This window comes from Oncorhynchus mykiss, chromosome 17 (assembly GCF_013265735.2).
Source record: "Oncorhynchus mykiss isolate Arlee chromosome 17, USDA_OmykA_1.1, whole genome shotgun sequence".
Taxonomy (NCBI): domain Eukaryota; kingdom Metazoa; phylum Chordata; class Actinopteri; order Salmoniformes; family Salmonidae; genus Oncorhynchus; species Oncorhynchus mykiss.
The window spans coordinates 4,255,003-4,267,502 of record NC_048581.1 but is presented as its reverse complement, the minus strand read 5'-3'; the positions used below and the strand labels follow the sequence as shown (position 1 = coordinate 4,267,502).

At 41.6% G+C, this 12,500-nt stretch overlaps 1 protein-coding gene across 1 annotated transcript in view; it reads right to left on the bottom strand.

The window, feature by feature from the left end:
- Window positions 1–12,500, bottom strand: part of LOC118940215 (glutamate receptor ionotropic, NMDA 2A-like) — a 176,526-nt gene that overhangs the window by 147,075 nt on the left and 16,951 nt on the right. The window contains exon 4 of the mRNA XM_036948682.1: window positions 8,651–8,809. Coding sequence (XP_036804577.1) covers window positions 8,651–8,809 — 159 coding nt within the window. The remainder of the gene's footprint in view (window positions 1–8,650; window positions 8,810–12,500) is intronic.

Genomic DNA, 12,500 nt, shown 5'->3' with positions numbered 1-12,500 from the left:
GGAGAGGAGAGGAGAGGAGAGGAGAGGGTTTGTGGTTTTTCTCCTAGTTCCCAATGCTTCGCTCCACAACAACAAGCCAATCCCTCCTAACCAACCTAAACCCAGCTCTTCATTCTTCATTTATGAGTTGAGAGAGCGAGAAATCGCCTGAGCCGCGTGGAGAATTAGTGAGGTACGGAAACAAACCAACAAGCTTCTAGAGAAGACAGGATGCTGTTCAGTATTCCACAACTGTAACAGGGATATTTACATTTGTCATGTTAGTCATTTAGCATCTGATCCAGAGTCACATACAGTCAGTGCATTCATCTTCAGATAGCAGCTCGGTGGGACAACCACATGTCTCAGTCATTTAGCATCTGATCCAGAGTCACATACAGTCAGTGCATTCATCTTCAGATAGCAGCTTGGTGGGACAACCACGTCTCAGTCATAGAAAGTACAATTTCCTCAGTAAAGTAGTTATCAGCAAGGACCCAACTAGAAAGGGGTGTTAGTTGACCACAACGTTTAATAGAATGTTCAGTATTCTGTGTGTTATTCTAGAACACTGTGTATTAGTTCAGTATTCTGTGTGTTACTCTAGAACACTGTGTATTAGTTCAGTATTCTGTGTTACTATAGAACACTGTGTATTAGTTCAGTATTCTGTGTTACTATAGAACACTGTGTATTAGTTCAGTATTCTGTGTTACTCTAGAACACTGTGTATTAGTTCAGTATTCTATGTGTTACTCTAGAACACTGTGTATTAGTTCAGCATTCTATGTGTTACTATAGAACACTGTGTATTAGTTCAGTATTCTACGTTACTATAGAACACTGTGTTAGTTCCCTGAGAGGAGGATGGATATGTCCCTCTTACTCTATTTCCTCCTATTTCTCTTTCCAGGTCGTGGTTCTAACCGACCACCTCTCTGCCCTCTACCTCTCCCTCAATCCCTCAATCCCTCACCTGTCTTTCATCTATCTCTTCCATCTTCATCCATATTTCATCCCCTTCCATTCCTCATCCTTCTCTTTCTCCTCAGCCCTCTTTCAACGTCTCTGTCTCCCATCACCTCACCCCCATGACCTTCCCCCTCTTACACAGCTTGGGGTCGGATTAGATAGAGAGAGAGTGAGAGAGAGAGAGAGCGCGAGAGAGAGCGAGAGAGAGAGAGGACGAGAGAGAGGACGAGAGGACGAGAAAGAGGAGGGAGGGAGAGGAGGGAGAGAGAGGGGGGGGAGAGAGAGAGACAGAAGGATGGGGGGAGAGATACTTTTTTGCAAGTTCAGGTCTCAGGTGTTGAATTTTAAAGGGCTATCTCAGCAGAGATCACCTGTACCAACAGCCCCCACCTGTACAAACCAAATGACACACACACACACACAGACACACACACACACACACACACACACACACACACACACACAGACACCCTCACACACACCCAGTAGAGACGGTACACCGTAGAGGGAGTAGAGACGGAACACATGTTTAATTCAACAACCTTCTATTTCTACATATACTCATCTTCCTACAGCAGCACCTGACACACAAACATAAAGAATGGAGGGAGAGGAAGGGAGGAGGAGAGGAGAGAGGAGAGGACGAGGAGAGGAGGGAGGGGAGGAGGAGGAGAGGAGGAGAGGAGGAGAGGGGAGGAGGGAGGGGAGGAGGAGAGGAGGAGAGGAGAAGGAGAGGAGAGAGGAGAGGTGTAGAGAAAGGTGTAGAGAAAGGAGTACAGGGGAGGGGAGGGGAGGGGGAGGGGAGAGGAGGGGAGGGGAGGGGAGAGGAGGGGAGGGGAGGGGAGGGGAGGGGAGGGGAGAGGTGTAGAGAAAGGAGTAGAGAGGAGGGGAGAGGAGGGGAGGGGGAGGGGAGAGGAGGGGAGGGGAGGGGAGGGGAGGGGAGGGGAGGGGAGGGGAGAGGAGGGGAGGGGAGGGGAGGGGGATAGGTGATGTTCCTGCTTCCCAGGGTGCTCTGTAATGGAAGTTCAGCATTCCAAACTAATCCCTCCCTTCCACCTCCCTGCTCTGGGACCCTGGTCATATCATTGTAAATGTATCTACATCCAACAAACTCTCACAGTCTCACTGCAGAATTAGACGTTCATCCACGTTCTACAAACGTCAAGTTTCCCCATTAAGGGTTCAGTCACTCATTCTGAATGGTTAAGGTTAGGGTTCAGTTTAGTCACTCATTCTGAATGGTTAAGGTTAGGGTTCAGTTTAGTCACTCATTCTGAATGGTTAAGGTTAGGGTTCAGTTTAGTCACTCATTCTGAATGGTTAAGGTTAGGGTTCAGTTTAGTCACTCATTCTGAATGGTTAAGGTTAGGGTTCAGTTCAGTCACTCATTCTGAATGGTTAAGGTTAGGGTTCAGTTTAGTCACTCATTCTGAATGGTTAAGGTAAGGGTTCAGTTTAGTCACTCATTCTGAATGGTTAAGGTTAGGGTTCAGTTTAGTCACTCATTCTGAATGGTTACGGTTAGGGTTCAGTTTAGTCACTCATTCTGAATGGTTAAGTTTAGGGTTCAGTTTAGTCACTCATTCTGAATGGTTAAGGTTAGGGTTCAGTTTAGTCACTCATTCTGAATGGTTAAGGTTAGGGTTCAGTTTAGTCACTCATTCTGAATGGTTAAGGTTAGGGTTCAGTTTAGTCACTCATTCTGAATGTTTAAAGTTAGGGTTCAGTTTAGTCACTCATTCTGAATGGTTAAGGTTAGGGTTCAGTTTAGTCACTCATTCTGAATGGTTAAGGTTAAGGTTCAGTTTAGTCACTCATTCTGAATGGTTAAGGTTAGGGTTCAGTTTAGTCTCTCATTCTGAATGGTTAAGGTTAGGGTTCAGTTTAGTCACTCATTCTGAATGGTTAAGGTTAGGGTTCAGTTTAGTCACTCATTCTGAATGGTTAAGGTTAGGGTTCAGTTTAGTCACTCATTCTGAATGGTTAAGGTTAGGGTTCAGTTTAGTCACTCATTCTGAATGGTTAAGGTAAGGGTTCAGTTTAGTCACTCATTCTGAATGGTTAAGGTTAGGGTTCAGTTTAGTCACTCATTCTGAATGGTTAAGGTTAGGGTTCAGTTTAGTCACTCATTCTGAATGGTTAAGATAAGGGTTCAGTTTAGTCACTCATTCTGAATGGTTAAGGTTGAAGATATCCCTCTAGTGGTGTGGGGGCTGTGCTTTGGCAAAGTGGGTGGGGTTATATCCTTCCTGTTTGGCCCTGTCCGGGGGTGTCCTCAGATGGGGCCACAGTGTCTCCTGACCCCTCCTGTCTCAGCCTCCAGTATTTATGCTGCAGTAGTTAATGTGTCGGGGGGCTAGGGTCAGTTTGATATATCTGGAGTACTTCTCCTGTCCTATTCGGTGTCCTGTGTGAATTTAAGTGTGCTCTTTCTAATTCTCTCTTTCTTTCTCTCTTTCGGAGGACCTGAGCCCTAGGACCATGCCTCAGGACTACCTGACATGATGACTCCTTGCTGTCCCCAGTCCACCTGGCCGTGCTGCTGCTCCAGTTTCAACTGTTCTGCCTTATTATTATTGGACCATGCTGGTCATTTATGAACATTTGAACATCTTGGCCATGTTCTGTTATAATCTCCACCCGGCACAGCCAGAAGAGGACTGGCCACCCCACATAGCCTGGTTCCTCTCTAGGTTTCTTCCTAGGTTTTGGCCTTTCTAGAGAGGTTTTCCTAGCCACCGTGCTTCTACACCTGCATTGCTTGCTGTTTGGGGTTTTAGGCTGGGTTTCTGTACAGCACTTTGAGATATCAGCTGATGTACGAAGGGCTTTATAAATACATTTGATTTGATTTGATTTGATTTAAGGTTAGGGTTCAGTTTAGTCACTCATTCTGAATGGTTAAGGTAAGGGTTCAGTTTAGTCTCTCATTCTGAATGGTTAAGGTAAGGGTTCAGTTTAGTCACTCATTCTGAATGGTTAAGGTTAGGGTTCAGTTTAGTCACTCATTCTGAATGGTTAAGGGTTAAACTTCTTAAGGATAGGACTTTTTGGGGATATAAAGGACTTTATCGAACAAAACGACCATTTGTTGTGTAGCTGGGACCCTTGGGATTGCAAACAGAGGAAGATCTTCAAAAGCTAAGAGATTTATTTTATCGCTATATCTGACTTTTGTGACGCCTCTGATTGGTTGGAAAATGTTTTTAATGATTTTGTATGCGGGGTGCTGTCCTCAGATAATCGCATGGTATGCTTTCGCAGTAAAGCCTTTTTGAAATCTGACAAAGAAGTTAAGCTTTTACATGATGTATGACACTACACACGATTTTTGTATTTTGAATTTCGCGCTCTGCAATTTCACCGGATGTTGGCGAGGTGGGTCACTAGCGCCTCACTTAGCCGGATTGGGTTCACACAACAAGTGTCTAAGACTGGACTCGAACATGCAACCTTCTGATGCAGTGTCTACTTGATGGTAATAACACTCACTATATTACCCCTAGTGGGTAGTTTGGAGGGCATTTCCTGAAGTCCTCAGGAGGAGAGGAGAGGAGAGGAGAGGAGAGGAGAGGAGAGGAGATATACACACCACCCACACACACACATTGATATATATCCACACCACACACACACACACATTGATATATATATACACACCACACACCCACACACACACAGATATATATCCAGTGGCTGGGTCTTTCAGCATGACAATGATTCCAAACACACCCGGGCAATGAAGGAGTGGCTTCGTAAGAAGCATTTCAAGGTCCTGGAGTGGCCTAGCCAGTCTCCAGATCTCAACCCCATAGAAAATCTTTGGAGGGAGTTGAAAGTCCGTGTTGCCCAGCAACAGCCCCAAAACATCACTGCTCTAGAGGAGATCTGCATGGAGGAATGGGCCAAAATACCAGCAACAGTGTGTGAAAACCTTGTGAAGACTTACAGAAAACATTTGACCTCTGTCATTGCCAACAGAGGGTATATAACAAAGTATTGAGATAAACTTCTGTTAATGACCAAATACTTATTTTCCACCATAATTTGCAAATAAATTCATTAAAAATCCTACAATGTGATTTTCTGGATTTTTTTTCTCATTTTGTCTGTCTTAGTTGAAGTGTACCTATGATGAAAATTACAGGCCTCTCTCATCTTTTTTAAGTAGGAGAACTTGCACAATTGGTGGCTGACTAAATACTTTTTTGCCCCACTGTATACACACACACACACACACACACACACACACACACACACACACACACACACACACACACACACACACACACACACACACACACACACACACACACACACACACACACACACACACGCACACACACACACACACACACACACACACACACACACGAGGCGAGAGCAAAACGTTTTTAACAACAAGCCCTTCCAAAGCACCATTTATTTCAGCTGAACATGGTTTGAACCCTGGAGAGATTTAAAATCAGTTTGTGTTGCTGGTTTCAGCCAGTTAGCCTGCAGCCCTGTGAGTCAGAACTGCAGCTCTGTTGCAGGAGGAGAAACTAATGCTGTTCGCAGTTAGCATCGAGCTAACAATTAACACGGCTAGGGAAAACTAACATTCTGCTAGCATTTAAACCACGGCTTGGGAAAACTAACATTCTGCTAGCATTCATCACAACTAGGGAAAACTAACATTCTGCTAGCATTCATCATCACAACTAGGGAAAACTAACATTCTGCTAGCATTCATCACAACTAGGGAAAACTAACATTCTTCTAGCATTTAAAACACGGCTTGGGAAAACTAACATTCTGCTAGCATTCATCACAACTAGGGAAAACTAACATTCTGCTAGCATTCATCACAGCTAGGGAAAACTAACATTCTGCTAGCATTCATCATCACAACTAGGGAAAACTAACATTCTGCTAGCATTCATCACAACTAAGGAAAACTAACATTCTTCTAGCATTTAAAACACGGCTTGGGAAAACTAACATTCTGCTAGCATTCATCACAACTAGGGAAAACTAACATTCTGCTAGAATTCATCATCACAATTAGGGAAAACTAACATTCTGCTAGCATTCATCACAACTAGGGAAAACTAACATTCTGCTAGCATTTATCACAACTAGGGAAAACTAACATTCTGCTAGCATTCATCATCACAACTAGGGAAAACTAACATTCTGCTAGCATTCATCACAACTAGGGAAAACTAACATTCTGCTAGCATTCATCACAACTAGGGAAAACTAACATTCTGCTAGCATTCATCACAACTAGGGAAAACTAACATTCTGCTAGCATTCATCACAACTAGGGAAAACTAACATTCTTCTAGCATTTAAAACACGGCTTGGGAAAACTAACATTCTGCTAGCATTCATCACAACTAGGGAAAACTAACATTCTGCTAGCATTCATCACAACTAGGGAAAACTAACATTCTGCTAGCATTCATCATCACAATTAGGGAAAACTAACATTCTGCTAGCATTCATCACAACTAGGGAAAACTAACATTCTGCTAGCATTCATCACAACTAGGGAAAACTAACATTCTGCTAGCATTTAAAACACGGCTAGGGAAAACTAACATTCTGCTTGCATTCATCACAACTAGTGAAAACTAACATTCTGCTAGCATTCATTACAACTAGGGAAAACTAACATTCTGATAGCATTCATCACAACTACTGAAAACTAACATTCTGCTAGCATTCATCACAACTAGTGAAAACTAACATTCTGCTAGCATTCATCACAACTAGGGAAAACTAACATTCTGCTAGCATTCATCACAACTAGGGAAAACTAACATTCTGCTAGCATTTATCACAACTAGGGAAAACTAACATTCTGATAGCATTCATCACAACTAGGGAAAACTAACATTCTGCTAGCATTCATCACAACCAGGGAAAACTAACATTCTGCTAGCATTTAAAACACGGCTAGGGAAAACTAACATTCTGCTAGCATTCATCACAACTAGTGAAAACTAACATTCTGCTAGCATTCATCACAACTAGGGAAAACTAACATTCTGCTAGCATTCATCACAACTAGGGAAAACTAACATTCTGGATGCCGCCGTGAAATTCGAGGCCTGGCGAGACTATTATCAAGTGCTTGTCAAATTGTGAATGAGAGACTGATGAAGTGTGTGCAGCCTGCGCAAAAAACACAAACAAAAGCAGAGCTCAAAGCCTTTCATGCTCATTTTTTCAAATCTTCATTATAGTGGCATCATGCCGCCTTAGAACGTATAAAAAATCTAAACATGCGGCCCAGTGGCCTTAGAACGTTTGTATCACAACTAAAGTTGCATAAATAACAGTTTTCTTTGTGAAACCACTTAACACAGAATAGGTGCATGTGGTCACTCCCTCAAATCGTTTAGAGAAAATATCCGTTATATTTTATTCAGCTGTGTTCTATTGTCTTATCATCATACTATAAAATAATATCAAATACTATCCAAATAAAATAATATTTTTTAAAAAATTATTAAATAATGTCACTGAATTCTAAGCAAATCTTGTCTGCTAAATGAACAAGTGTAGCCCACAACCATTAAGGCAGATCAGGGCCTGACATAAGGACAACTCAGAGTGTGCAATTCTGTTCTTCTGAAATACACTACATTTGCTTCATATCATGTTGATTTAGACCTGTCTAAAATAAATTATATATCTATTGTGATGGTGTATTCTGACAAATGGATTTGAGCTTTGAGTAGCTAGGCTACCTCCACCATTTTACGTTCACCCTCAAACCACTTCACATCAGTGTTTAGTGAGGAACACAAACAGAGAGAGAAAAGACCTGTCATGACTCTCCTGTAAGGATATGAAGGATTTGGGTTACAGTGAGTCCACTCTACAGCGCTCTCTCTCTCTCTATCTCCCTCTCTCTCTCTCCCTCTCTCTCCCTCTCCCTCCCTCCCTCTCTCTCTCTCTCGCAGAGGGGGGAAGTTGGCCGTTTTATGACGGCCGTAAACACCTTCTAGAAACTCTGCCTTTAGGCTCCTCAGGATGGTCTCTGTCTCTCTCTCTCTCTCTCTCTCTCTCTCTCTCCCGCAGAGGGGGGAAGTTGGCCGTTTTATGACGGCCGTAAATACCTTCTAGAAACTCTGCCTTTGGGCTCCTCAGGATGGAGGGGAAAGAAACCTTTCGTTACAAGTTGTTCCTGCCAAAACGACAACATCAAAAGGCTGGAAACACGATATTTCTGAGATCCAAAACATTGTGAATGGTCCGTTAAAGAATAACCAAGGACGGTATAACTAAATAACTGTACCTCTACATCTAAATGTTGTGGAACTTGTATGATTAAATATTGTGACTGTCACGCGGGACTAGGTGGGTGCAGGAATCAGACGCAGAGAGAGAGAGTAACTGAGTAAAGTGCTTTACTCATGTCCAACAGTTGTTGTTTTGTGACATCATGAAGAACACAGAGAAATGAAGAGCAGAAACTGAGAGGTAGAGAAGAGAGAGAATAGAGAAGACAGGAAACAGGTGTAATGAGGAGGAAGTAGAACTCTGATGAAAGAGAAACAGAGAAGAGAGAGAATAGAGAAGACAGGAAACAGGTGTAATGAGGAGGAAGTAGAACTCTGAGGAAAGAAAAACAGAGAAGAGAGAGAATAGAGAAGACAGGAAACAGGTGTAATGAGGAGGAAATAGAACTCTGTGTTCTGACCTTGTCGGCCATGATCATGGAGGATCCCCCGTACACCCCCAGGACAGGAAGTGATGTTTGAGAGGACAGGAAGTCCAGGATCTGAGAGATGGCTTCCTGGTCCGACCCATCAGCAAAGACAAGGCCATGGAGAGGCTTCTTTTGGAGCAGCTCACACACCTGTTATCAAACACACAGGTAGGTGTTATACACACAGGTAGGTGTTGTATACAGGTAGGTGTTGTATACAGGTAGGTGTTATATACACAGGTAGGTGTTATACACAGGTAGGTGTTATACACACAGGTAGGTGTTATATACAGGTAGGTATTATATACAGGTAGGTGTTATACACAGGTAGGTGTTATATACAGGTAGGTGTTATATACAGGTAGGTGTTATATACAGGTAGGTGTTATATACAGGTAGGTGTTATATACACAGGTAGGTGTTATATACAGGTAGGTGTTATATACAGGTAGGTGTTATATACAGGTAGGTGTTATATACACAGGTAGGTGTTATATACAGGTAGGTGTTATATACAGGTAGGTGTTATATACACAGGTAGGTGTTATATACAGGTAGGTGTTATCTACAGGTAGGTGTTATATACAGGTAGGTGTTATATACAGGTAGGTGTTATATACACAGGTAGGTGTTATACACAGGTAGGTGTTATATACAGGTAGGTGTTATATACAGGTAGGTGTTATATACACAGGTAGGTGTTATATACAGGTAGGTGTTATACACAGGTAGGTGATATACACAGGTAGGTGTTATATACAGGTAGGTGTTATACACAGGTAGGTGTTATACACAGGTAGGTGTTATACACAGGTAGGTGTTATATACAGGTAGGTGTTATATACAGGTAGGTGTTATATACAGGTAGGTGTTACACACAGGTAGGTGTTATACACAGGTAGGTGTTATATACACAGGTAGGTGTTATACACAGGTAGGTGTTATACACAGGTAGGTGTTATACACACAGGTAGGTGTTATATACAGGTAAGTGTTATACACAGGTAGGTGTTATACACAGGTAGGTGTTATATACAGGTAGGTGTTATATACAGGTAGGTGTTATATACACAGGTAGGTGTTATACACAGGTAGGTGTTATATACAGGTAGGTATTATATACAGGTAGGTGTTATATACACAGGTAGGTGTTATACACAGGTAGGTGTTATACACAGGTAGGTGTTATATACAGGTAGGTATTATATACAGGTAGGTGTTATATACACAGGTAGGTGTTATACACAGGTAGGTGTTATATACAGGTAGGTGTTATATACAGGTAGGTGTTATACACAGGTAGGTGTTATATACAGGTAGGTATTATATACAGGTAGGTGTTATATACAGGCAGGTGTTATATACAGGTAGGTGTTATATACAGGTAGGTGTTATATACAGGCAGGTGTTATATACAGGTAGGTGTTATATACAGGTAGGTGTTATACACAGGTAGGTGTTATACACAGGTAGGTGTTATATACAGGTAGGTGTTATATACAGGTAGGTGTTATACACAGGTAGGTGTTACATACAGGTAGGTGTTATACACACAGGTAGGTGTTATACACAGGTAGGTGTTATACACACAGGTAGGTGTTATATACAGGTAGGTATTATATACAGGTAGGTGTTATATACAGGCAGGTGTTATATACAGGTAGGTGTTATATACAGGTAGGTGTTATATACAGGTAGGTGTTATACACAGGTAGGTGTTATACACAGGTAGGTGTTATATACAGGTAGGTATTATATACAGGTAGGTGTTATATACACAGGTAGGTGTTATACACAGGTAGGTGTTATATACAGGTAGGTGTTATACACAGGTAGGTGTTTAATACAGGTAGGTATTATATACAGGTAGGTGTTATACACAGGTAGGTGTTATACACAGGTAGGTGTTATACACAGGTAGGTGTTATACACAGGTAGGTGTTATACACAGGTAGGTGTTATATACAGGTAGGTGTTGTATACAGGTAGTTGTTATATACACAGGTAGGTGTTATACACAGGTAGGTGTTATACACAGGTAGGTGTTATATACAGGTAGGTGTTATATACACAGGTAGGTGTTATACACAGGTAGGTGTTATACACAGGTAGGTGTTATATACAGGTAGGTGTTATATACAGGTAGGTGTTATATACACAGGTAGGTGTTATACACACAGGTAGGAGTTATACACACAGGTAGGTGTTATATACAGGTAGGTGTTATACACAGGTAGGTGTTATACACAGGTAGGTGTTATATACAGGTAGGTGTTATACACACAGGTAGGTGTTATATACAGGTAGGTGTTATACACAGGCAGGTGTTATATACAGGTAGGTGTTATACACAGGTAGGTGTTATACACAGGTAGGTGTTATATACAGGTAGGTGTTATATACAGGTAGGTGTTATATACAGGTAGGTGTTATATACAGGTAGGTATTATATACAGGTAGGTGTTATATACAGGTAGGTGTTACACACAGGTAGGTGTTATACACAGGTAGGTGTTATACACAGGTAGGTGTTATATACAGGTAGGTGTTATATACAGGTAGGTGTTATATACAGGTAGGTGTTATACACAGGTAGGTGTTGTATACAGGTAGGTGTTATACACAGGTAGGTGTTGTATACAGGTAGGTGTTATACACAGGTAGGTGTTATACACAGGTAGGTGTTATACACAGGTAGGTGTTATATACAGGTAGGTGTTATATACAGGTAGGTATTATATACAGGTAGGTGTTATATACAGGTAGGTGTTATATACAGGTAGGTGTTATACACAGGTAGGTGTTATATACAGGTAGGTGTTATATACAGGTAGGTGTTATATACACAGGTAGGTGTTATATACAGGTAGGTGTTATACACAGGTAGGTGTTATATACAGGTAGGTGTTATATACAGGCAGGTGTTATATACAGGTAGGTGTTATACACACAGGTAGGTGTTATACACAGGTAGGTGTTATATACAGGTAGGTGTTATATACAGGTAGGTGTTATACACAGGTAGGTGTTATATACAGGTAGGTGTTATATACAGGTAGGTGTTATACACAGGTAGGTGTTATATACAGGTAGGTGTTATACACAGGTAGGTGTTATATACAGGTAGGTGTTATATACAGGCAGGTGTTATATACAGGTAGGTGTTACACACAGGTAGGTGTTATACACAGGTAGGTGTTATATACAGGTAGGTGTTATACACAGGTAGGTGTTATACACAGGTAGGTGTTATATACAGGTAGGTGTTATATACAGGCAGGTGTTATATACAGGTAGGTGTTACACACAGGTAGGTGTTATACACAGGTAGGTGTTATATACAGGTAGGTGTTATACACAGGTAGGTGTTATACACAGGTAGGTGTTATATACAGGTAGGTGTTATATACAGGTAGGTGTTATATACAGGTAGGTGTTATACACAGGTAGGTGTTATATACAGGTAGGTGTTATACACAGGTAGGTGTTATATACAGGTAGGTGTTATACACACAGGTAGGTGTTATACACAGGTAGGTGTTATATACAGGTAGGTGTTATATACAGGTAGGTGTTATATACAGGTAGGTGTTATATACAGGTAGGTGTTATACACACAGGTAGGTGTTATACACAGGTAGGTGTTATATACAGGTAGGTGTTATATACAGGTAGGTGTTATATACAGGTAGGTGTTATATACAGGTAGGTGTTATACACAGGTAGGTGTTATATACAGGTAGGTGTTATATACAGGTAGGTGTTATACACAGGTAGGTGTTACACACAGGTAGGTGTTATACACAGGTAGGTGTTACACACAGGTAGGTGTTATACACAG